The sequence below is a fragment of the Natator depressus genome, chromosome 3 (genome assembly GCF_965152275.1).
Source record: "Natator depressus isolate rNatDep1 chromosome 3, rNatDep2.hap1, whole genome shotgun sequence".
Classification (NCBI taxonomy): domain Eukaryota; kingdom Metazoa; phylum Chordata; order Testudines; family Cheloniidae; genus Natator; species Natator depressus.
Window position 1 is genome coordinate 206881699 of NC_134236.1, and position 24181 is coordinate 206905879.

Below are 24181 nucleotides of genomic sequence, written 5' to 3' on the forward strand. Positions count from 1 at the left end.
CAGCCCCAGCCCTGCTCCCCTCCTGCACTGCGCCCAGCCCTCCCGGACAGCGGAAGCTCCTCGCTAGTCATTCCAGCCCTGGGAGGGGTTACGGGCCCGCCTTTCTCGTCTCGGGTAGAGGTTTCCCAAACACGTCAGTCAAACGCACTGGCTTAGGCAGAACTGCGAAAGAAGTTTATTAACCAGAGAAGGGTGGATTTTAAGGGATCACAGGTGGGAAGGCATAACAGTCGGAATTGGTCATAAAAGGATAAACACGCCAGCGAATTCCTAAACTGTACCAGGACTAATAGGTGTAAAAGCAAAAGAAGGAATTTTTCTCACCAGCAGCTGTGATACAATTCACAGGCTGTGTCTTTTCCCAGCCTGGGACCGCTCCCCCCTTTGTTCAGTTCCTTGTGCGTCGTCGTTGTCATGAGTGGAGACGGACGGAGGAGAGGGGTGGCTAGGGACGTTTTCCCCCCTTCTTATCCTCCCGCCCTTTGTGCTGGAAAAATCCTTGCTGGGTCCTGGGGTCGGGCAGTGCTGTTGTGTATGTGAGCTCCAAACTGCCCTCATGATGAATGGTAACTTTCTCGTTTCCCTCCCCCAGCCCCTGCTGGTGAATGTCTGATGTAGTATGTAATGGCTCTTTGGTACTTTGCTGGCATGCTAGGGTGTCTTTGTCTCTGAAAAATTAGTTTGTGGGCATTACCCAAAACAGTACCATAGTTCAGTAACAATCATGCAGTAAAATCTCATAGCTTTACACACAGTGTTGTTACACACATCTTAACAGCACAATGATGTTCAGCAGTTTATGAATTTTCAAATGATACCTCACAACACTTACTTTGTACAAAATATAACATAACCATATAAAAGTGGTGAACATGGAGTACAGGGTGTCATGTGGGGTACAGAGTGTCACAGAGGTTGGTGGTATCTGGAAGGGGTGACCAGGGAGTGGCCTGCAGGCAGGGGGAGGGGTTGGTGGTCTCTGGAAGGGGGTGGGCAGGGAGGGAATGGCCGTGGGGGGAGTGGCCATGGGGCAGAGGCTCTCTCTGGAGCCAGTTCACTCAGCTTCCCCCACCCCACCTGTGGGGCTGCATTCCTCAGGGGCTGGTTGCTGCCCAGAGTCCAGCGATCGGGCAGTGGCGAAGGGGTGTCAGGTGGCTCCCCCCATTGATGCTTTGCACCCCCCTCTCTTCCAGATGGTGCTGGGTCAGATTGAGGAGCACAGACGGAGTCACCAGCCCATCAACATCCCCTTCTTCGACGTCTTCCTGCGCAACCTCTGCCAGGGTCAGTGCTGGGGCGGTCGCCCGGGGCCCCTCTGCCCCAGCTGTGCCCCGCCCAGGTGGCCCCCCAGGTCCCTTCAGCGCTGTCCCCTCTCCCTGCAGGCTCCAGCGTGGAAGTGAAGGAGGACAAGTGCTGGGAGAAGCTGGAGGTTTCCTCTAACCCCCACCGAGCCAACAAGCTGACGGACAGGAACCCCAAGAGCTACTGGGAGTCCAACGGCAGCACCGGCTCGCACTACATCAACATCTACATGCACCGCGGCGTGGTGGTCAGGTGGGGCGGGGGCTGTGGGTACTGGCCCCCCGGGGCAGGGGTGTGGCTGTGTGTGCTGGGTGGCAAAGAGCGTGTCCCAGTGGTGGGGGAGGGATCAGGTAGCCATGGGAGGGGGTTGGGCCCGGGTAACGATTTGGCGAGGAGTGGCAAGGTGCCCGGGGTGGCAAAGGGGTGTTCCCGGGGATGGGGGTGGGATCAGGTGGGTAGGGGGGTGGGTGGCTGGCTGCCCAGGGTGTCGAAGGAGTGTCCCGGGGATGGGGGTGGGATCAGGTGGGTAGGGGGGTGGGTGGCTGGCTGCCCAGGGTGTCGAAGGAGTGTCCCGGGGATGGGGGCGGGATCAGGTGGGCAGGGCAGGTAACAATTTGGCGAGGGGTAGCCAGGTGCCCGAGGCGGCACAGGGAGACTGCACATGCCGGTTCCCTGGCTCAGGCTGGGGTGGGTTCCCCTTCCAGTAGCCAGCCATGCAGGGACTTGTCTGTGTCCCCAGGCGCCATGCTCCCTGCTGGAATGTCTGGAGGCACTGTGGGCCCAGAGCCATGAAGCGCCAGGTGCAGCCCCCAGGAGCTGGGCCAGGGGGCTCAGGGGCTCCCGTTAGGACCGGCGGCCATGTGAGGCTCTGACCCGCTGGCGGACATGCCCCTCGGGATGGGCACCCTAGGCTCAGGCTGGAGCACAACCCCAGAAATGGGCCAGTGCCAACGCTGTGGCTCTCCCTGGCTGCAGGCAGATGAGCCTGGTGGTGGCCAGCGAGGATTCCAGCTACATGCCAGCCCGGATCGTGGTCATGGGAGGAGAGAACCCGGCCAGCATCAGCACTGAGCTCAATACGGTGAGTGTGGCCCAGGCCGCCCCGGACAGAAAAGGGGGAGCTGCAGGGAGTGGGGGTCCTGTGGCTTGGGGGCTCCCTAGCAGGGCGGGTGCAGGCTGAGAGCTTCGCACCTGCCAGCACCCATCTCTGCTGTTCAGTGGAGCTGGGGCAGCCTGGCCCAGGCTGCGGGGGGACGACTGCCGTGGAATTGGGGGGCAGCCAGCACCCGAGGCGCAGGGAGTCGCCAGCCCCAGGCCTGTAGGCCCTATCCTGGCGGGCACGTCACCAGCGCTCTCCTAGGAGGGGAGGAGCAGGGCAGGGCCCCGAGCTCAGGGTCCGTCTCCAGCGCTGGCCAGGATCAGCTGCTCCAGTGGGAGGATCAAGACACCCCAGTGACCAAGTCCCGGCTTCCCCTCCTGTCCTGCTCCTCATCCGCCCCATGCAGGCCTGGCACAGCCTGCCGTGTCCTAGCTGCTCCCGTTTCTGCTGCTAGACCCTGCCGCCCTCCCGCCCTCTGCTTCCTCAGACCCGAGTGAGCTGCCCTGGGAAACCTCTACCCAGAACCCAGCGGCGCTGTCTGGGCCGGGCCGTCTGCGCCGGGCCGTCTGCCTAGCTTAGGGTGTGCCAGGGTCTCCGCTGCACGTGGCTGTAGAGCAGAAGAGGGACCGAGAGGAGCTGGGGAGCCGCCTTCTGGCCTCTGAGGCAGCACTGAGTCCCAGGAGGTCACTGGGGAGGGGCAGGGGGGTGGGCGGGGCAGAGAGGCAGCCCTGCGCGTTCCTAGTGGGAGCAGCATGTACATCCGTGCCAGCAGCCAGCCGGGTGCGCGGGGCACTAACAGTGACGGTGCTGGTGCCGGCTCTCGGCACGGCTGGTCTCTTCAAGCCGTGGCTCCTGGGGGCCGGTGATTCCATGAGAATCCTGCCTGTCACTTCCCAAGCGAGGCTCCCCCTTCCCCCCCCCCCCCCCCTGCTGCAGAGAAAAGCTGGAAATTGGGACACCCGCCGCCCCCCCCCCAGCTCCAAACCCAGTGGTTGAGCCTGATGTGGGCGCTGGGGCTGGCAGTGCTGGAACCTGCTCGGCTGGCTGCATGCGGACGCAGCAGGGTCAGTCACAGCCCCCTGGGCGCTGGGAGTGGGGCATGACGCTGGCTCAGTAGCACCACTTGGGCTGGGAGCCCAAGGGGCACAGCGGGAGATCTGCGTCTCAGTCGGATGCCTTTGGCACTAGGTGCTGGGTGCCCGCAGGGCTCGCTGGGCCACTGGTTGGTGGCTGTCAGCCAGTTCCCGTGCCCGGCGACACCCCTCGATCCCCGTTGGCTGTGGTCTCTGCGGCTGCTCCCGGGGGGTTGACGGCAGCTCCGGAGCACGGTGGAGCTCCCAGGGGCTGGTCTCCCAGTGGCCATGCCGGGAGGGGGCAGCAGGAAGTGGTGGAGAGGGCTGGCGCTGTTGTACCAATAAATTAAAAACCAGCAGGATCTTATTAAAGGGAAAAAGGCAAAATACCACATTTATTGTGAATACAGAAAGAATCATAGTAAGCAGTTAGTTACAGCTGTAACATTCCATTCAATCTCATCTTTATTCACTCATTCATTCATACAAACACACACACACACACACACAGGTTCTGCAAGGTTGTTATCATAGTAAGCAGTTAGTTATAGCTATAACATTCCATTCAATCTCATATTTATTCACACACACACACACACACACACACACACAGAGGTTCTGCAAGGTTGTCATCATAGTTACCAGCCTTAGAGTTGCTCATGCCAAGCCACTGGCCAGGTGGCCTGGACATGAGGAGGGAGCAGGGCCTTGTCAGATGCTCATCTGATGCTCCTGGAAGTTGGTTTGCAGAATCAGACCCCAAAGTTCTCACTTTTTAAGAGTCTATTTTTATAGGAATTTCTTCCTATGCCAGTCTATGGGAATTGCTTCATCATGCTGTTGCTGAATCAATCAGCAGATAGCACATTCCTGACGGCTCCAAGAAGTTATCTTGTTCTTTGGTTCTCCCATTCTTGAGGCTGTTGGGTGGATTCCAGTCTGCCCTCCGGGGGTCCTCTGGTTATTTCCACTTGACGCCTTCTTCAGCCGATGGACACTGGATTCTTAGGCTGGCACCTCCCTGATCATTCAGTTGTTATCCACACCAAGCATCCGTCCACATACATCCTCTATCTCTATTTTAATCACAATTGTTAATACAACAAAAGGGCGGGGAGTCTCTGGGTGCTGTTTCTGTTGTTAGAGTATTGCTTTGAGTCTCTGTGAATTGCTTTGAGAACAGATTCTGTCTTAGAATGTACTAACACAATTAGCAGCTTGCAAGTTTCACACATAGAGGGAGAGAAACAGTACCAAAACCCAAGAGACCTCTTAATTAGTAATACCCTGGAATTTAAACTATGGGGAATCAAACTCATTTGTGATTTTAATACAGAACTTCTTTAATATGATCCAACAGCGCGTCTCACTGCTCCAGCAGAGCCATGGTTTCTCTGATCTCCCCAGGTGTGGCTGGGGGGGGCCCTGGGGCTGCCTGACGGAGCGGCAGAGGCTTTGCTGGCCAGTCCAACCCCCGCTGGGAAGCTGCCACTTACGTCCCAGCTGCTGGTCGTCTCCTCGCCCGTCCCTTTGGGGCCCATGTTCCTGCACGCCACTAACCCCACGGCTTTGCCTCACGTGGCTCTGGGGGCTGGGCCTGGACAACACTCCTGCGGGGCGGGGTGGGATCTCTCACAGCCTCGCCATTTCCGTGTCTGAGGGATGCGGCTCTCCCTGCCTCCCCAGGTGAATGTCATGCCCTCGGCCAGCAGAGTGATCCTCCTGGAGAACCTGACCCGCTTCTGGCCCATCATCCAAATCAAGATCAAGCGCTGCCAGCAGGTGGGTGCACTGGCGGGCCCCCTGTGATGAGTTCGGTCACAGAGACCCCCTTGGGACTGTCCCCTGATGTGCTGAAATTACCTCTGAGCCCCTTTTCCCTGCCAGCTTGGGACTCCAGAACCCTGCCTTGTTGAGCCAGACACACTAGCCTGCTGCAACACAGACCCAGGGTCTGGGCCGCTCCTCCAAAGCTTCAGGCTTTAACTGAAAACCACGCAGCAGGTACTCCTGTCTCCAGCACTCAGATGTCCAGCTCCCAATGGGATCGAAACCCCGAATGAATCCGTTTTACTCTGTATAAAGCTTATACAGGGTAAACTCATAAATTGTCCGCCTTCTATAACACTAAGAGAGAGAGATGCACAGCTGTTTGCTCTCCCAGGTATTAATCACTTACTCTGGGTTTATCAATAAACAAAAGTGATTTTATTAAGTATAAAAAGTAGGATTTAAGTGGTTTCATGTAATAACAGACAGAACAAAGTAAGTCATCAAGCAAAATGTGGGAAAAACACGCAAGTCTAAGCCTAATACATTAAGAAACTGATTACAGGTAATATCTCACCCTCAGAGATGTTCCAATAAGCTTCTTTCACAGACTAGACTCCTTCCTGGTCTGGGTCCAATCCTTTCCCCGGTACAGTCCTTGTTAGTTCCAGCAGACATGTTAGGTGATAACTAGGGGTTTTCTCATGACTGGCAGCCCCTTTTGTCCTGCTCCACCCCCTTTTCTAGCTTTGGCACAAGGCAGGAATCTTTTGTCTCTCTGGGTCCCCACCCCTCCTTCTAAATGGAAAAGCAACAGATTTAAGATAGATTCCAGTATCATGTGACATGGTTATATGAGTTATACATATATAGAGAGTTATACTTCATATTTCTAGCTTCAGATACACGAATGATACATGCATACAAGTTGGAGGAACATAGTCAGTAGGTTATAATCTTTGTTATGATACCTTACAAGAGACCTTTTGCATAAAGCATATCCCAGTTACATCATAGTCACACTGACAAGCATATTTCCATGAAGCACATGGTGTGCAACATCACACCCCCGTCCCTGTGTGCAGCCGAGCCGGTCCCTGGCCTCCCTCACCCCCCGCAGGGGCTCTACGGGCAGCGAGAGGCCTGGCCCAGGGGCACCCTGTGGGAGTCGCTCGGTCAGCTCCAGGCCTGGCGGGCCCACGTCTAACCAGGGAGGTTTGTGCCCCCTGCAGGGGGGTATTGACACGCGCGTGCGTGGCATCGAGATCCTGGGGCCCAAGCCCACCTTCTGGCCCATCTTCAAGGAGCAGCTGTGCCGGCGCACGTACCTCTTCTACACTACCCAGGCACACACGTGGTGCCAGGAGATCACGGACGAGCGCATGCAGCTGCTGCAGCTCTTCAACAGGTGAGGCCTGTCCGCGGGGTCCCCCACAGCGCTGACCAGAGCCCTGGACAGTGCCTTGCCCCTTGTGTCTGTGCCCGGGGTCCCCCACGGGCAGTGCCCTGCCCTGAGTGTGGCTGTACCTGGGGCTGTACCCCTCTTCTCCCTCCAGCGCTGGCCATGGCCCTTGGCAGTGCCCTGCCCTGTGTGTCTGTACCCCGGATCTGCCCCCCCATGCTGACAAGGCCCCAGGGCCCCGCCAGTGACTGGTGCGGGTGTCTCTGCTTTTGCAGGCTGAACTGCGCCCTGCAGCACGAGCAGGTGTTCGCCGATCGCTTCCTTCCCGATGATGAGGCGGCCCAGGCTCTGGGCAGGACCTGCTGGGAAGCCCTAATCAATCCCTTGGTGCAGAGCATCACCAGCCCAGGTACCGTTTCCCCCTGCCCGGTTCCCCGCTGCCCCCAGCCTGCCCGGCCCGACTGGCTCAGCCTCCCCCTCTGGCCTTGCAGATCCCAGCGGCGTCAGCCCCCTGGCCTGGCTCCTGAGCGAGTACCTGGAGAACCTGGAGACGGCCCGACGCGCCAAGAGCCGCGCCACCATCTTCAATTCCCGCGTGCGGCGCCTGAGCCACCTGCTGGTGCACGTGGACCCCGGCAGCCCGGAGCCCGAGGAGCTGAGAGCCCCGGTCAAAGCCAGTAAGGGCCCCTCCCCCAGCGGGGCTTTGGGGCCAGGCAGGAAGTGGGCCGGGTCCCAGGGTGGGGCTGGGGGAGGAGGCCCTGGGGTGCTGCCCGAGGCTGGGTGGGGAGAGGGGTCCCTACGGGTAAGGACTCTCTGGGCTGCCTTTGGCACGTCCTGCTGCCAGGGCCGGGCACTGGCGCTGCAGCTCGGCACGACCCTGTGTGTGCCTGGCACCCGCAGGCGGGGTGACGTGGGAGAGGGCTCTGCGGGGCTGGCGGGCAGCCCCTGGGCCTGGCGCGGTAGAGGCTGGTCCTCAAGGCCCTGGGCGGCTGGCTCAGCAGAGCCGGCTGGGTGTAGGAGACAGAGACATGGGGGCCTAGCCCAGCCCTCAGATCCGTGGGTCTGGTGCCCACAGGCAGAGCCGGCAGGGGCCAGCCCTGTTGTAGGGGGCAGGATCCTGGCCGGGGGTGGCTACTCCGCTGCCCCGGGGTCTGCGCACCAGGGTGCCCGGGACTGGCTGGCTGCTACGCGCCCTGAGCTCCAGGCTTGGCCCCTGCAGCCCCCGCACACACACACACTCAGTGACCATGTGGGGCTGAGCCGGGCCCATGTGGACAGGGGGCTCCCAGCCACCCCTGCCAACTGCCAGTGAGCTGCCCTCTCCGTGGGAGCGCTGGGAGGGTCGGGCCCAGCCCACGCCCCACAGGCAGCTTTGGGGTGGGGGAGGCTGCTCATGCTGGCGCTGCCCCCGCCCTGCCCCCCGGGCGTTGCCCTCACGTCGGCTCCCCCTTGGCAGATGGGAAGAATGGGAAGAAAAAGGAGACGAGCTCCGGGGCCGCCAAGGTGTCGGGGAAGAAGCCCAGCAGCCTTACGGGGATTACGCAGTGCTGGAGGGGCGTGGTGCAGGAGCAGGTGTGCGGGGGGGTGATGGGGGAGGGGGGCTGGTGCAGCAGGAGGTGTGCGGGGGGGTGACGGGGGAGGGGGCGTGGTGCAGCAGGAGGTGTGTGGGGGGCGAGGTGCAGCAGCAGGGGTGGGGGGGCGATGGGGGGCGTGGTGCAGCAGCAGGTGTGCGGGGGGCGACGGGGGAGGGGGCGTGGTGCAGCAGCAGGTGTGGGGGGGGCGATGGGGGAGGGGGGCTGGTGCAGCAGCAGGGGTGGGGGGGCTGATGGGGGGTGTGGTGCAGCAGCAGGTGTGGGGGGGGCGACGGGGGAGGGGGGCTGGGGCAGCAGCAGGTGTGGGGGGGCTGATGGGGGGCGTGGTGCAGCAGCAGATGTGGGGGGGCGACGAGGGGGGCTGGTGCAGCAGCAGGTGTGCGGGGGGGTGACGGGGGAGGGGGGCTGGTGCAGCAGCGGGGGGGCGACGGGGGAGGGGGGCTGGTGCAGCAGGAGGTGTGTGGGGGGCGAGGTGCAGCAGCAGGGGTGGGGGGAGCATTGTGCTGTGTGTATCTGCTGCCCATCCCCCACCCCACCCTGCGTGGGGGGAGCAGGGCCCCATCCACCTCTGTCTCTGCGGCTCCTGCCCCAGGCCCATGAAGCCCGTGGGACACTAGATGCGGAGGGCCCTCCCCATGCCTGGCCCGACCTGTCCCCCTGGGACCCTCCCCACCCTCGGGGCTGCCCCCATGCCCGGCCTACCCTCTACCCCCTGTGGCTGGTCAGCCCATCCCCCCGGGCCACTCCCTGTGTCTGTCATGTCCCATCCCCCCCGCACACCCATCCTGCCCCCCACAGACACCCCAGCCTGTCCCCTCCCGGCGCTCAGCCCAGCCTGGACCCCCTTGGGTCCCTCCCCACGCCCGTCCCGGCCTGTACTCCCCCCAGGGCTCCCCCAGGGCCCTCCCCGCCGGCCTGTAACCGTGGGCTGCCTGCCCCGCACAGGTGAAGCGGTTCCTGGAGTCGGCGTGGCAGGGGCCGGACTTCGTGGAGCGGTACTGCCGTCTCTACCTGGGCCTGCGCCGCGCCATGGAGGAGCTGTTCGGGCAGCAGACGGCCTTCACGCTGGCCCTGCGGCAGGGCTTCTCCGGGGGCCTGCTGCAGCTCTCCTTCCTGACGGCCATGCACGTGAGTGGGGGGGCTGCCGTGGGGCTGGCCTGGCCCTGCGGGACGAGCCTGGGGCCCAGCAGAGCTGCCAGGCTGGTCGGCCTGGAGCCAGGTGTGAGGGGGCCCAGGTGCGTGGGGGTCTCTGCCGGTTACCCCTGCTGTCTTGAGGCCGTCTAGTCCGCTCCTGCTCCAACAGCCCTGGGCCCTGAGAGGGAGCGAGCCCCTCGCGCCCCCTTGCCCACCGCCCAGACACGCAGCTCCCACGTCCCCACCTCCCCCATTCTGCCTCCCTGTCTCCACGGGTGGGGTGACCCCTGGGAATGACCCCAGCTCCTAGGGAGTGGCCCCTCCCCCTCTGCAGGACTGTTCCCTCCCCTGGAGCCCTCCCATCACCCCTCTCCATGTGAGTGTCCCCTGAGCCTCCATGGGGACTCCCTGCCGTGGGGAGCCACCCCGAGAAGGCCCCTGGCAGCTGGCGCTCTCCCCTGCAGGTGAGTGAGCAGTTTGCTCGCTACATCGACCAGCGGATCCAGGAGAGCCAGAGGGACACGGCCAACGTGGAGTCGCTGCACCGGCTACAGCAGAGCCTGGAGCCCATCCTCTTCCTCTCCGGCCTGGAGCTCGCCAACACCTTTGAGCACTTCTACCGGTGAGCGGCCCCAGCCGGGGGAGTGGGGCGCTAGGCCCCACGCCCGGCCTGGGCTCTGTCTTGGGCCTGCCAAGTCTGCGAGTGCTGGTGCCTGGCTTGTCATGGGGGCTCTGGCTCGGCTCGGGCCGTGGGCTCCCCAAAGTCCCGCCAGACTCCGATCAGCAGCCCCAGAGCCCTGCTCCAGGCCATAGCAAAGGCAGGGAGGGTCCCGGGGGGGTTCCGGGATGGGAATTGGGGGTGGCTCCAGGTCTAGGGGCCGGGGTGGGTTTGTGGGGAGGCAGTCGGGGGCTCTGGGCCCCGCCCTGACGCCGGCGGCCGTTGCAGGTATTACCTGGGCGACCGGCTCCTGGCCCAGGGGAACGTGTGGCTGGAACGGGCCGTCGTGGAGCAGATCGGGCTCTGCTTCCCCAATCGCTTCCCCCAGCAGATGCTGAAGAGTCTGAGCGAGTCGGAGGAGCTGCAGCAGCAATTCCACCTCTTCCAGCTGCAGCAGCTCGACAAGCGCCTGCTGGAGCTGGACGCGGGCCAGGAGGACGCGGTGAGCCCCCGGGTGGGGCGGGGTCTGCCTGGGGCCCACTCCCTTCCCAGGGGGGCGGGGTCTGCCCGGGGCCCCCTCCCTTCCCAGGAGGGTGGGGGGAAGCAGTGAAACGCCCTGGCGGGGCAGGGTCTGCCCGGGGCCCCTTTCCTTCCCAGGGGGGCGGGGGGAAGCAGTGAAATGCCCTGGCGGGGCAGGGTCTGCCCAGTGCCCTCTCTGTTCCCAAGGGGCGGGGGGATGCGGTGGGCCCCCAAGCAGGGTGGGGTGGGGTCTGCGCGGTGCCCCCTCCGTTCCCAGGGGGTGCTGCAGACGAGCCCCTGGCGGGAGCCTGGTCCCTGACACCCCTGCTCCCGTCCCCAGGCGATGGCGGAGGAGCCGGCCGCGCTGGAGGAGGAGCTGGAGGTGAAGGTGCTGGCCCTGTCCCCGCGCTGCTGGACCGTCTCCCCGCTCTGCTACCTGGAGGATCCCAGCAGATGTTTCCCGCGGCCCCTTGGGGGCTACTTGGCACGGTTTGCCGACTTCTACACCAACAGTGAGTCTGGGTGCTGGGGTGGGGCCGACTAGGCCGAGCAGGGGCTTGGGGGGGCTGTCACTGTGCCCCATGGTGGTGGCGGAGAGCACCGGGGGTGGGGGACAGGGCTGTTCGGGTCGCTCCGCAGGGGATGGGGGGCAGGGCTCTAGGGTCACTGCACTGGGCTGGAGGTTGTGTGTGTGTGTGGGGGGTGTCGGACGCAGCAGTGAAACCCCTGGCCGTGGCCGTGGCCGTGACTCCTGGGGCAGCTGCTGGTGCTGGGCCAGGCTGGCGAGCAGTGGGGTGAGCTCCAGCCCTGCCTGGGGGCGTGTGGCTGGGGTTGGGCAGGCTGGCAATCCGTGGGGTAAGCTGCAGCCCTGCCTAGGGGCGTGTGGCTAGGGGGGCACAGCCCCGGCTGGCTGAGGACCCCGGGGGCCCAGCCCTCTGGTGGCTCTGCTGGGACTGGCCGCGTCTCTTGCAGGTCAGAGCCGGTTTGGCCTGGAGCACACGAAGCCGCGGCGGCTGCAGTGGACGTGGCTGGGCCACGCGGAGCTCCGGTTTGCGGGCAGCACCACCCTGCACGTCTCCACCCTGCAGATGTACATTCTGCTGGGCTTCAACAGCGCCCAGGTGGGACCCCCCTCTCCTCCCCCGGCGTCCTGGAGCTGCCCCCAGCTCCCCCCTGGGGGTGAGAACCCCCAACCTGGCCACAGACCCCTCCTGTCCTCGCAACACAGGGAGAACTTCCCCCCAGCTCATCCATATGGGGCAGAGACCCTCTGTCCCTCCCCCGCCCAGGCAGTGACCCCCAGCCCCTGGACTCTTTTTTCTCCACAGCCCGGTCCCTGCCCCCCTGTGACCCAGGAGCCGCTGCAAAGCAGCCGCAGTGTCCCGTGTGGCTTGTGCCAGAGGAATCGGTGCTGTTCTCTCTCCCCTTTGCCCCTCAGTCCCCCAATGCGGTACCACAGCCCCTTGGCTGGCGCCCCCCCCACAAACCTCCTATCGCCCCAGCCTCTGATACCCCCCCCCCCCCATTGCCACGGCCCCAGCACCTTCCCCCATCACCATGGACCCCAGCGACCTCGCCCCAGTGCAATCACTCCGGCCCCTCCCTCACAGCCCCCAGCAACCTTGCCCCGTGGCCCCAAGACACCTGGCCCACTTGCCCTGTCCCGGCCCCCAGAGCTGTTGCCCCATCACCATGGCCCTGCCCCTGCGTATTCACTTCCTGTCTCCTTTGCTCCGCAGGAAGTTGCTGTGGAGACCCTGGCCCAGGCCACAGGGCTGTCTCCTGTCCTGCTGAGCCATGCGCTGAAACCTCTGACGGGAGAGGCCGGGATCCTGACCCAGAGCCTGCCTCAGGAGGGTGCATATGGGGAGACTGGGGAGGGGCAGTTGAGCCCTGTCCCTGGGTGGTTCCTGAAGAAGGGGACCACAGATGGGGATGGAGCCCCTATGCTGGGCCTGGTTGGGGGGTATGGAGGGTTGGCCGGGCTGGGCTGGTCCCAGAGCAGATGCCAGGGAGCAGGGGTTTGTCTGTGAGCCGGAAGGGGGTTTGCATCTGGAGTGGCCAGTCCCCAAGCAGGGTTGGCTGGGGGGAGGGGAGAATTGGGCTGGTGTCTGTGTGTGGGGTGGGGGGGTTGGGGGTGGTTCCCAAGAAGGGCCAGGGGTTGGGTACATGGGAGGGGCTGGGGCTGGTCCCCAAGCAGGTCCAGGGGGGTAGATGGAAGGGGCTGGGGCTGGTCCCCAAGCAGGGCTGCCGGGGGGGGACATGGGAGGGGCTGGAGGAGCCGCTCCCTGGGCGTGGCTGAGCGCGGCTGTGTCCGTCCCAGGCGTCCTGCGGCTGAACGAGGCGGCCCTGGCGCGGGCGGCTGGCCAGCGCCTGTGGCTGCTCCCGCAGCAGACGTACCTGAACGTGGAGGATGACGAGGGAAGCACCCTGGAGAGGAAGAGGAACATCATCTGCTGCCTCATCATCCAGATCCTGAAAGGGGAGAAGGAGCTGCACATCGATAACCTGGTGTTCAGGGTACGGGTCCTGGCAGGGGAGCGGCCGCGCGGCTCCGTGCCCGGGCAGCGTCGGGGTAACTCTGCCCTCTCCCTCCAGGTGATCGACGCCTGTCAGCAACGGGAGTCTGGCCCCGCCCTGCAGTTCCTCAGCTTTTGCTGCAGCAGCACGGACGTGCTGTCCTGCATCCTGCACCTGCTGAGCCAGGGCTACCTGCGGCGCCAGGAGGAGAACCCCCAGCTGCTGGCGTACGTCTCCGTGGAGCCCACGCCCTCCCCGCCCCCGCAGCGCCCGCCCCAAGTCACCTTCCAGACCGTGGAGATCAAGACGATGCCCAACGCAGCCTGCGCCGAGAGGAGACAGACCTTCTCCACCTTCAGGTAGAAGCGGAGCAGGGCTGTGTGCGCAGGCCAGGCGGGCACAGACACTGCACCGGGGGAGTGCCGGAGCCATCAGCCACAGGCAGGGCATCGGCTGCCCAGTGCTTGAGCCAGGAGAGCAGCCTGGCCTGGGCCCAGCCACGGCCCCTGGAGCATGAGACACTATTCCCAAGGGCTTGGGGGTTTTAATTTACATAAAACTACTGTGCTGATCTGTGCCCACAGTCCTGGGCCCTACCAGGGAACAGCAGAGCTTGCACCTCACCGCCAGCGGCCAGGGCTTGGGCACAGCTAGAGGGACTCCCTCCCTTGCCCTGGTGCGGCTGGTGCCACCACCCCGCACTAGGGTTCAGGCAGCTGGCTGAGGATCTTAAAGCTGGGCTGGGGCAGAACGGAGCAGTCCCCCTCCCTGAGGTCCGGCTCCATCGGCAGCTCCTGATTCCCCCTTGTGCGCTGGCTCCATGTGCCCGGGGGGGGGGGGGGGGGGGTCAGTGTTGAAGGCAGGTCCCTAGAGCTGGGCTTGGTATTCCTGGCCCCGCACTGGCTGGCACGCTGTCTCCTGGGGGTTGTGCACTGGGCATGGCTGCTGCAGATGCCAGGCGACAGCCATGCATGGTTTGTAGGCCCCCAAGTCCCAGTGCCCACCACATGGGGGGTTCTCGCCTACCAGAACGCAGCTGGGTGGGAGGCAGCAGCGGCCCTGGCTGAGGGGCTCTGCACCACCTTCCAGCCCAGGGCCCAGCTGCACGCACCCTGCACCCCAGTCACAGTGGTACCAGCATTAATTTATTAAAATTAATCCAGAAAAGCAACCATACAGTAAGTTTAAAAAAAATAGAATCTTGTAAAAAAACAGGGTAACGCGCCCAGGGCTCCGAGGGGCTGGGCTTGGAGCCTTCCAGGCGGAGGGCAGGAGTGTGACATCAGCCCAGTGCCAGGGCTACCACGCTACTGTGAACCCCAGGCCAGCAGTAAACGGAAAGACACAGCCGTGCCCAGGGTCCCCCCATCTGCAGCCCAGCCTGCTCCGGAGCAGCAGGTGGGCCTGCTCCTAGCATTTCTGGGCAGGGGGTGCCAAGGACAGGGGTGGGGGGCTGATGTAGTAATGGGCTGCAGCTCAGACTGGCTAGGTGCTGACTCCCGGCACTGAGGGCACAGCTGGGCCAGCCCAGCTTTCTGCTCCCCCGGGCCAGTGCCTGGGACCTCACTGCAGCGCACAGGGCAGCATGGGCACTGCCAAGCACACTGCCCCCCAGGCAGTTCTGCTGCAGGCACAGCTCCCCCCTCGCTCTTCCTAGGGCTGGGGCCCCACCGCTGATGGTGGAGGAGGCCCCCACCTGCCACATTCATGGCTTCCTCCATGCAGCTCTAGGTGAGCCTCAGCTGGTCCAGTGTTCCCTAGCATGGGGGGGGGGGGAGCTGGGCCCAGGCTCAGCCCTGCAGCCCCATGGCCTCTGGGGTGCTGCAGGGCCCTGAGCCCAGGCTCACCGGGCCCTTGAGCAAAGGGTGACAGCCCCTAACCAAAATGGCAGGGTGGGGCAGAGACCCCTCACTCCCTGGAGCTGCCAGTGGGGCCCTGGTGCTTCTGAAAGGGGGCAACTGAGTTAGGCTCTTGCCGTAGGGTGCGCCTGGCTGAGCTGGCCTCCGGGCGGGAGCCAGAGCAGCCTGTTCTGCTCCCCCAGGCACAGCCCCAGTAAGACTCCCTCCAGTAGCTCCCAGTCCCCCTCCCTTCCTGAGGGTGGGACCCCTGGCTGGTGGGAGGCTGGCTTGGGCACCACGTGGATCCCCCTGTTGCACCAGTTCTAGGTGCATGTTAAAAGGCCCAGGGGGGAGAGAAACAGAGTGGGAACGGCCAGGGCACAGCACCTGGAGCTGGGCAGCAGGAACCTCCCCCAGTGCTCAGCAGAAGCGACAGGCCATGGACATCGCCTCCTCCTGCCACACTCAGCAGAGTCCTGGCTGCCCGGCTGGCTCACACGTTCTTCGAGTAGCCAAAGATGCCCACGGGGAGATGCTTGACATGTGTTGGCCACTGCGCTGCTAGCTGGAAGAACTTCACATCGTTCCACTCCACGCCATCGATGGACACTGAGAGGAGAGAGCAGAGCGCAGAACATAAGAGCGGCCACACTGGGTCAGAGCAATGGTCCATCTAGCCCAGTATCCTGTCTGCCAACAGTGGCCAGGTGCCCCCAGAGGGAATGAACAGAACAGGGAATCATCAAGTGATCCTCCCCTGTTGCCCATTCCCAGTTTCTGGCAAACAGAGGCTAGGGACACCATCCCTGCCCATCCTGGCTAATAGTCATTGTTGGACCCATCCCCCATGAACTTATCTCGTTCTTTTTTGAGCCCTCTTATAGTCTTGGCCTTCACAACATCCCCTGGCAAGGAGTTCCACAGGTTGACTGTGCATTATATGAAAAAAGAATACTTTGTTTGTTTTAAACCTGCTGCCTATTAATTTCATTTGGTGGCCTCTAGTTCTCGTGTTATGAGAAGGAGTAAATAACACTTCCTCATTCACTTTCTCCACACCAGTCATGATTTTATAGACCTCTATCCTATCCCCCCCTTAGTCATCTCTTTTCCAAGCTGAAAAGTCTCAGTCTAATTAATCTTTCCTCATACGGCAGCCATTCCATCCCCCTAAACATTTTTGTTGCCCTTTTCTGAATCTGTTCCAAGGCCAACAGCATGCAGTATCCAAGATGTGGGCATACCATGGATTTATAGAGGCAAGAGGATATTTCCTGTTGTAGGATCTAGCCCTTTCCTAATGGTCCTCAGAGTTCTGTTAACTGTGCTCAGAGCGCGGCCGCGGCTCAGCGAGGGCCAGGCAGGGCTCAGAGTGCACAGCTAGGCCAGGGGGAGAGAGAGACTCGGGCAGAGCTCAGCCAGCCCTGTGGCCCAGCGCATGCTGCAGCCTGCCGGTGTCCGAGCAGTGGGGCAGAGCTGTTGGCCTGGTGGGCTCTCTGGAGGGGTGTGGCATGGTGCCAGAGAAGCTGGGCACTAGGGATTTAGGGTGCTGGGCTGCCCTCACCTCGGAGCATGGTGTTCTGGTGCTTAGCCGTACAGATCAGGCGCGTAATCCCTTCGATGACTTGGCTTTTGGGCTCCAGGTCCTTCTCCTTGGGTTTCTTACTCAGGAACATCACTGGGAGAAGAAAGCAAAGACTCTTCGACCCAGCCCTGCCAGGGGAGCAAGGCAGGGACTCTCTGCCCCCTCCAGGGTTGGTACAGGAGTGCAGGCCCTGCCCGGGGGCCGCATGGACCTTTGCCAGCTGTTACCTTTCTTGTTCTTCTCCTTGGTGACCACGGTCATGGCCATGGTGGTGGGGGGGACCAGCTCCCCGGGGCTGGGCACGCGGCTGACCTGCAGGGATCGAAAGTTGCTCTTCAGCGTGTTCTTCAAGCCCATCTCCCGCTTCTCTCCCTCCTTCTTCTTCTCCGGCCCCTGGGTTGTCCAGTAGTCGACCTGCAGGCCCATCACCTCCATGCCGGGGCTCAGGGACCTGGGCAACAACCACAGCCACATAGCACCAGGCCACGCTCCGCCCCTCAGCGCTGGGCCTCGCCACACCATTCCCATCCCCTCCTTGCCTCGCACCAGCCATTGGCCCCCTTCTGGGTCCCGCTGCCCCACAGCCAGCTCCAGCCCCTCCTCCCCATGGGCGTCACCCATGTGGCCCAAGGGGCCTGGGCCCATTGCCTGCAATCTCTGCTTTCATTTAACAGCCGAAGAGTCTCGGGCCCGGGGGTCTGGCTGTGTGTGGCACAGCCCCCGCCCCTCACTGCCTGGCAGCGTGTATTCCACCCAGCACAGCCTGGGCCCCCTCCCTTCTGGGCCAGGGCGTGGGGGGACGCAGAGGATGCTGAACCCGCCAGCCCCGGGCTCTCGCTGCCTCCTGCTGGGACAGAGGAGCGTGGCTGGCTCTGCTGGAGTGAGCAGCAAGGAAACGGTTAACAAGGCTGCTGTGCCCGGTCCCCAGGGACATTAACTCTGCTGGCCTCCCTCCAGTCCCCCTGGCGGAGCCTCACCCAGCCCCCGAAAGGCTGCTGCTGACGGACGGGGAGGGCGGCGGGGTGCCCATGGCCTCCTTGCTGTGGGGGGTCCCTGCGCCGGCTGGAGGTGTGGAGCTCAGCAGGGAACTGGTGCAGACCGTGGCATCGTCAGAGTCCACTAGGATGAGGGAAAGGCAGGGCCAAGTTAGAGGGGCGAGGGGGGCTGCTCGGGGGCAGAAGGCCATGACACCCCATTGCCTGTGGCTCTGTGCGGGGGCAGGATGGGCACTCACAGCCAGGGCTCACCACTGGTGCGTCTCCCTTCGGGCAGTCCTGGTGCTCTGGCCCTGAGGGGTGTAGATGGGACCTTCCCAGCTCCCTTGGCCAGCCGAGGCTGTAGCAGGGCTTGGGGGGGGGGCCTTGGGGTTCCCCACCAGAGGGGTCCCTGCTGTCCTGGGTGGATCCGAGCTGGGTGCCCCCTGCTCAGCGGGGAAGAGGCAGAGCCCGGAGCAGTGAAACGCAGCCTGGCATTGAGGGGCACAGCCAGCCAGGCAGCTGCCCAGCCCCGTGGCTCTGGGACGCAGGGCGGGCTCACCTGAGGCGCTGAAGCACTGTTCCACGAGCCCCACCTTCACCACCTGCAGACAGAGAGACCTTAGACACCTGCCTTGGCCCTGCGGCCAGCCCCCCCCCCTACTGGCCCCCCCCCCCCAGTGTCCATGCGCCTGGCAGGGCTGGCGTGCGGTGCCTGCACCCCCCCCCCCTTACCATCAGACACTCACCCCGACAAATGGCACAAACTTCTGGCAGGAGTCGTCGTCTGGGCTAAGCGAGGGAAGAGCGGAAAGGTCAGACGGCAAACCCGCTGCAGGGAGCACGCTGCTGCCTTCGGGGTGCCAGTCCACCGGGCAGGACCCTGCCTTGCCACCTACGGGCTGAGCAAGGCTTTCTGCAGGGCCATGCCTGGCCCTCCTGGCTGGCAGGGGGAGCCCCTAGTCATTCACCACAAGGGCAGTACCCAGCCCCCCCCAGCTAGCAGGGGCAGCCCCCGAATTGTTCGCCACACAGGGCAGTGCCCAGCCCTCCCGGCTGGCAGGGGGAGCCCCCAAATTGTTCACCCCACCAGGAGCAGAGCACTGCGGGGCTGGAGTGTCCCCGGGCGCTGCCCCGTCCCCTACATGCACAGCACCCGCCCGACGCTGCAGCCCAGGGTCAGGCTAGTGGGGAGGGCAGGGGAGGAGCAGGGATAGCGACAAACAGGGAGCAGCGCAGGGGGGCTGCAGGGGCTCCCCCCACACCCCGCACAGCTACTGCAGGGAAGTGAGTTCACATGCAAAGCCTGGGCCGGGCCCTGCTCCAGGGCAGAGGGGAGCCGAGGGGCGGGCAGGGGGCACTGGTTCTATGGGACGGAGGGACACGCAATGAGGCAACAACGCAGCAAGCCACGGGCCAGTACCTGATATAAAAATCAAAATAGAGGCTTCTCTTCCTTGGGTGCCACAAACCAAGAGAAGGGAGAGGTGAGCGCGCTGCTGGGACACGCGCCAACAGCCGGCCCCTGGCGGGCGCAGTCCCAACCCCCACGCACAGCCCACCCCCCAGGGGCAAGACGGCTCCAGGGCCGATTCAAGGGGCTGACCCCTGCGGGGGGACACGATTTGCGTGAATCCCTGCACACACACCCCCAACCCTGCCAGGACAGAAACCGTGAAAATGGCCTTGGTACCTCCCAGTGCTCTGCCCAGGGGCTAGCATTGCCCCTCAACCCCCTGCTAGCCTGGGCTCCCCCCAGGTCTGCCTGTGCCCCCCCACAACCGACCCGCAGCCCCTGCTAGCCTGGGCTCCCCCCAGCTCTACGGTGCCCCTCACTCCCGACCGCAGCCTGTTATCCTAGGCTCCCCTGCCTGTTCCCCCCACTCCCAACCCGCAGCCCCCTGCTAGTGCAGCCCTGGGCTCCCCCCCCAGCTCTGCCTGTGCCCCCCACTCCCCCTGCTGTCCCAGCCCTGGGTTTCTCTGAATGAGGCAGGTTAGTCGGTAGCTCCGTGGGCTTTTCCCCAGCTGGCCACGCTGCTCCGCCTTCCGCCCGCAGCTCACATTCCTGGCCCCACTGCGTAGCAGGATTAAGTCCTTGGGTGTGCCAGCAAAGGCCGGGGAGCCCAGTGCCCAGCCCAGAAGCCGGCATCCAAGCAGCTGGGCTGCCCACGTCCCCAGCCACGCTCCCGCCTGGCAGATGACCCAGAAAGCCCGGGCAGCAGACAGCTGATACCCAACCTGCTGCACATGGGGAACGCTGCTGTGCCCAGCGCTGGGCACGCCCCCCAAGGGCCAGCAGCGTGAGAGAACGAGAGCTATCGGTGCCCCGCTGGGGAGCAGGGGGAGTGCACGGGGCTGTACGGAGCTCTGATCAGAAACGAGGCCCCGGAGGGAAGGGTCACCCCTGCTCTCTGCCTGGGCCCCCGCAAAGGCAGGCCGGGCAGGAAGGGCACAGCGTGGCATTTGTCTGGGCATCTCCGCTCAGGGCTCCTGTGGCTGCTTCTGCCACTCACACACTGGGGGGGGGGGCACCAGCTGAGAAGGGGACTGCACAGGAGACCCTGCATCGGTTTGGGGGACCCCAGCTCGTCCAGCATAGGGCTCGGCCAGTCCTCCCCTCCCCCAGCCCTGCCCATCCGAGCCTGCTGGCCTTTCTTCTGCCACCCGGCTAGTTCAGACAGTTCCCTGTGGCACTGCATAAACCGGGGGCCACCCAGCTGGGATTCAAAGTGCCAAGGCCCCGGATCTGGCTGGGGAAGGGCCCTCGGCAGTGGCTGGAAAGGCTGGTTGGTGTCCAGGGAGACTGCCCGTGCCCCCGGGTCTGAGCTGGTCGTGCCCTTTGCAGGGGCCTGTGCACTCACTCCTGCTCTCACCTCTTCTGTTTGTATGTCAGCATGGCCTCGGAGATGGGCAGCTGGTGAGACTGGCTGGCTCCTGCAATGAACTGAGCCATGCGGCCAGGGACGTCCACGGTGTCTGGGGAGGCAAGGTGTTATCTCTCAGCTCTGTGTTCTCAAGGAACCAGGGCGCAGTACCCAGCCTGCCTGACTCACGGAAGACTTCCCCCCCAGCCTCTGCTTGAACCAAAGCTGATCAGAAGACAGACTTACAAAAAGCAATGAAAAGGCCATCGGAGATGCACCTAAACCCCTCTGGACAAGGGTGACAGGATTAAGGCAACTCCCCTCACCTCATTTGCATCATAGAATATCAGGGTTGGGAGGGACCTCAGGAGGTCATCTAGTCCAACCCCCTGCTCAAAGCAGGACCAATCCCCCATAGTTGCCCCATGTCCCTAAATGGCCCCCTCAAGGATTGAACTCACAACCCTGGGTTTAGCAGGCCAATGCTCAAACCACTGAGCTATCCGTCCCTCCTGAAGATGGGACAGGGGGGCATCCCCATTAGCACACAGAATGGAGAAGAGAAATTCCAAGGCAAGAACCGCACTGAACTCTGGGACCAGAAAAGCAGGGAAGCACTGCATGATGGGGGATCTCTGCTCCAGATGTTAACGAACCCACGCCTGCACACACCCAGCTCAGTCGTTATCAGACCAATTCTAGTAAAAAATCCTTTATTGGTAGCCAAAATACTGAAGCTATCTAACTGCATTGTGGGCTCCCTGGAAGGAACACCGCCCACAGCCAGGAATGAGCGGTTCCTATTGTCTAGCCTGAACAAAACAATTTTGGGATCCTTCCTTGAGCCATCAGTTTATCCATAAACAAACCTAGTGTTCTCCCTTGAACCACTGTTCTTTCCCCACAAAACCCCCGACCCACGCTCAAGGAAGTGCTCTGATGCCTGGATCCAAACTCTGCAGCAGTTCCACTGGGACTTCATCTTCTCCTGACTGATCTTGCTGGGGGCTCGGCCTGGCTCCAGCACTCTGGACCCTCAGCTACCACCACCACCTGGGACCCCCGATCGATTCCAGCTTCACGGAGTGGCGAGAACCCAGCTCTCTCTCTCTTGGTCTAGTCTTCTGACCCTGACTGGTGGGATCAGTTAGAGTTTTCTAAACCTGACTTTTGTAATCAAATTGAAGTTAAATTTATTATTATCCCTGTTTTGTTTGTTTGGCTCCCCTCTGGTTATTACCTGGCAATAAATAACTTTCATGGTTAAGCTGGTTGCTTCTCTCAACCCCCGGCATGGGTGTTTTTTGGCTTCCCCATTCGCTCTGCAGCAACGCTTCTTGTACCTAAGCTAAAGATCCCTGCAGCGCCCAACAATCCTGGGGGTTTTGCTCATCAAGTGGGTTACGACCAGAACAATTGTAATGTGAAAGTGGGGATAGGGATGTGCTACCCTGGGCCATATGAGGGTAACAGCTTGGAAGTGTCTGCTGAGTCCAGGGACATATAAGGGGTCAGCTTGAGAGTGCTAATTAACCTGGTCCTCTCAGACGCGCCCTGTTAATGTGTGTGTTCGTCTGATCCTGGGGCAGGAGGAACCCAGCGCTGGGGAACCTCGGTCCGGCAGGACAGCTCCACTGGGAGGGAACTTGCAGCAGGGAGAAGCAGAGCTCCGTGTGAGAACACACGTGGCACAAGCAGGACGTTGATAGAATTACAGAACCCCCCCTTCCCCCCACAGAAGAGTAATCCTAATAAATGAGTGAACCCCAAAGTAATGGTGTGACGATGTGACGCAGAAGGGAGGGGGGAGTGTTGACCTGGGAATGTGCCGTGGGGATGGGAGACCTGAGAGCCTGTCACCTGAGCCGGGGGGGGGGGGGGGGAGGGGGAGATGACACCTCTGCCCGGGAAACTGGACAGAGGCTGCAGGAGGGAGCCTGCTGGGGGGGTTTAGTTTCAGTTTGGGGCTGGGTGGAGGAACGCAGGGAACCCCAGGGCTGGGGTCTAAGCTCCCTGCTCCCCCAGAAGGACTTGACTGAGGGGTCCTGGTTGTACCCACAAGCTCTGCTTTGGACTGTGTTCCTGTTGTCCAATAAACCTTCTGTTTTACTGGCTGGCTGAGAGTCTCAGTGAATCCCAGGAAGAGGGGTGCAGGGCCCGGACTCCCCCACACTCCGTGACAAATGGACAAATCTGGTAACAAAGGGCAGGGCTGAGCACACCGCCAGCTGCCCACACAGCCCAGAGCTGGCACCGCCTGGACGCCCCGCTGCTCACCTGCGCTGGGGGGCTCGGCCCGGCTGAACAGCTCCCTCCATGCCGTGTCCAGGAAGAGCGCGCTGTACCTCCCATCCACGGACGCCAGGTACTTGGCCAGCGGGTGAGAGCCTGCCAAGGAGACGGAGGCCGTGACGCAGCTGGAACAGACCCTGGCTGCTCCCAGGAGCGGAGCTTGCTGACGCCCGGGCTGCTGCCGCCTCTCCCCCACGTGGGCAGCCTTCGGGGGGGCCCTGCAGCCCCTTCACCCCGGAACTGGGGTGACCAGCGGGCGGCTCTTACCCAGTGGCACCACGAGGAAGCGGAGGTAGTTCAGCCAGTCGGGGGTCTTGCTGGCCAGCTGCTCCACGAAGAGCCGCAACACGACACTCAGGTAGCTCTGGTCTCCCGCCACGGCCACTTTGACTGGGGGAGGCATGTGAGAGTTGCAGTTACAGCTGCAGAGGGAAGAGAAACCCCTGAGAGACTCAGAGCCACGCAGGGGCCAGGACAGACGCTACCCATGGAGACAAAGCCACTCCCCCCACGCAGCCCAGATGAAGGGCACAGCTCCCCATGGGCAGGTCTGCTGCGTCCTGCCTCACTGCTCAGCGACCCACTGTGGCTTATGGGGAGCAGCCATGAGTTCTCAGTGTTGAGACTGACACCACCATCATTAGGGTCCAGTGTCAACACCCAGCTGGGACACATGCGGGCAGCCCATCCCTACTCCCAGCCCATGCACTCAGGGCCCAATCCTGCGATGGTGCACAGTCAGACCCCCAGCATCCATGCACTTCTCCTTCAAACCCCTCCCTCACTGCAAGTCGTTGAGCCTGCTCCAGTGCTATCTGGGCCAGGCCCTTCCCCCACCCCACCCCACCCCGGCCAGGGTCTGGCCCCAGAGCCAGCCCCCTGCTACATCCCACACTGCCTGGGGCCAGCCCCCGCGCCCAGAGCCAGTCTCCACCCCACCCTGCTCAGGGCCCGCCCCCTACCCTGCCCAGCTGCACTCACTATCTCTGGATGCGGGCGACGATGGTGTTGAAGGCAGCCTGGACGTCGGCCACAGACCAGGTGGAGACGACGGGTTGTTTGTGCGCCTGGAGCTGCTCGCTCAAGTACTGTCAAGACAAAGCCAGAGAGAAGGCAGGGGCTGAAGCCCCGCTCCAGGCAGCCCAGCCTGTGGGACCCATGGCAGCCCGAGCCCATGCACATGTTTCTTCTCTCCCCCCAGTGTCTCCAGTTCATCCAGGACCCGGCACTGGGTAGGAGCAGTTCTAGAGGCATCCCTCTCTCGGGGGTATCTGCGCCAGGCCCCTACCCCAGGGCCCCCGTGGGAGCTGTGCTGCACGGCGGGAGGAGGTTGGACCCAGAGACTCCGTTCCCATGGGGGCAGGGCATTTCCAGCACGGGGGCGGGGAGGGGCAGGCATACCCGGCAGAAACGTCTCCAGGACAGACAGGCTCGCCGATCGCTCCCAACAGCCTGCCCATTCTCCCAGCTTGGGGAGGGGCCCCTGAAGTTCCTTTCGGACCTGGCATTTTCTCCCCCACTTCCCCACTGTAATCTAGTCACCCCTCTAGCTCCCCTCT

The 24181-nt window shown here is 62.9% G+C and overlaps 2 protein-coding genes across 8 annotated transcripts in view; one reads left to right on the plus strand and one right to left on the minus strand.

Moving 5' to 3' along the window:
• The window catches only part of CUL7 (cullin 7), a 44560-nt gene extending 22995 nt beyond the window's left edge, over positions 1-21565 (plus strand). For both annotated transcript variants that reach the window (XM_074949786.1, XM_074949787.1), the window contains exons 15-31: positions 1194-1284; positions 1383-1554; positions 2278-2383; positions 5161-5256; positions 6477-6652; positions 6922-7055; positions 7138-7323; positions 8103-8218; positions 9184-9366; positions 9837-9994; positions 10319-10532; positions 10890-11061; positions 11522-11670; positions 12289-12406; positions 12873-13069; positions 13148-13428; positions 20360-21565. In XM_074949786.1, the coding sequence (XP_074805887.1) occupies positions 1194-1284; positions 1383-1554; positions 2278-2383; positions 5161-5256; positions 6477-6652; positions 6922-7055; positions 7138-7323; positions 8103-8218; positions 9184-9366; positions 9837-9994; positions 10319-10532; positions 10890-11061; positions 11522-11670; positions 12289-12406; positions 12873-13069; positions 13148-13428; positions 20360-20387 (2577 nt within the window). In that variant the 3' untranslated portion in view covers positions 20388-21565. The remainder of the gene's footprint in view (positions 1-1193; positions 1285-1382; positions 1555-2277; positions 2384-5160; positions 5257-6476; positions 6653-6921; positions 7056-7137; positions 7324-8102; positions 8219-9183; positions 9367-9836; positions 9995-10318; positions 10533-10889; positions 11062-11521; positions 11671-12288; positions 12407-12872; positions 13070-13147; positions 13429-20359) is intronic.
• Positions 14208-24181, minus strand: part of LOC141985552 (phosphofurin acidic cluster sorting protein 2-like) — a 136071-nt gene continuing 126097 nt past the window's right edge. For 2 of the 6 annotated variants that reach the window (XM_074949791.1, XM_074949788.1), the window contains exons 15-25: positions 23604-23710; positions 22890-23044; positions 22608-22718; positions 20340-20442; positions 18890-18922; positions 18216-18258; positions 18029-18071; positions 17470-17611; positions 16720-16943; positions 16472-16585; positions 14212-15516 (exon numbers count right to left, since the gene is read on the minus strand). In XM_074949791.1, the coding sequence (XP_074805892.1) occupies positions 15401-15516; positions 16472-16585; positions 16720-16943; positions 17470-17611; positions 18029-18071; positions 18216-18258; positions 18890-18922; positions 20340-20442; positions 22608-22718; positions 22890-23044; positions 23604-23710 (1191 nt within the window). In that variant the 3' untranslated portion in view covers positions 14212-15400. Of the gene's footprint in view, positions 15517-16471; positions 16586-16719; positions 16944-17469; positions 17612-18028; positions 18072-18215; positions 18259-18889; positions 18923-20339; positions 20443-22607; positions 22719-22889; positions 23045-23603; positions 23711-24181 lie in introns of all 6 variants that reach the window. The other 4 variants (XM_074949789.1, XM_074949794.1, XM_074949790.1 and 1 more) reach the window with 4 other exon arrangements.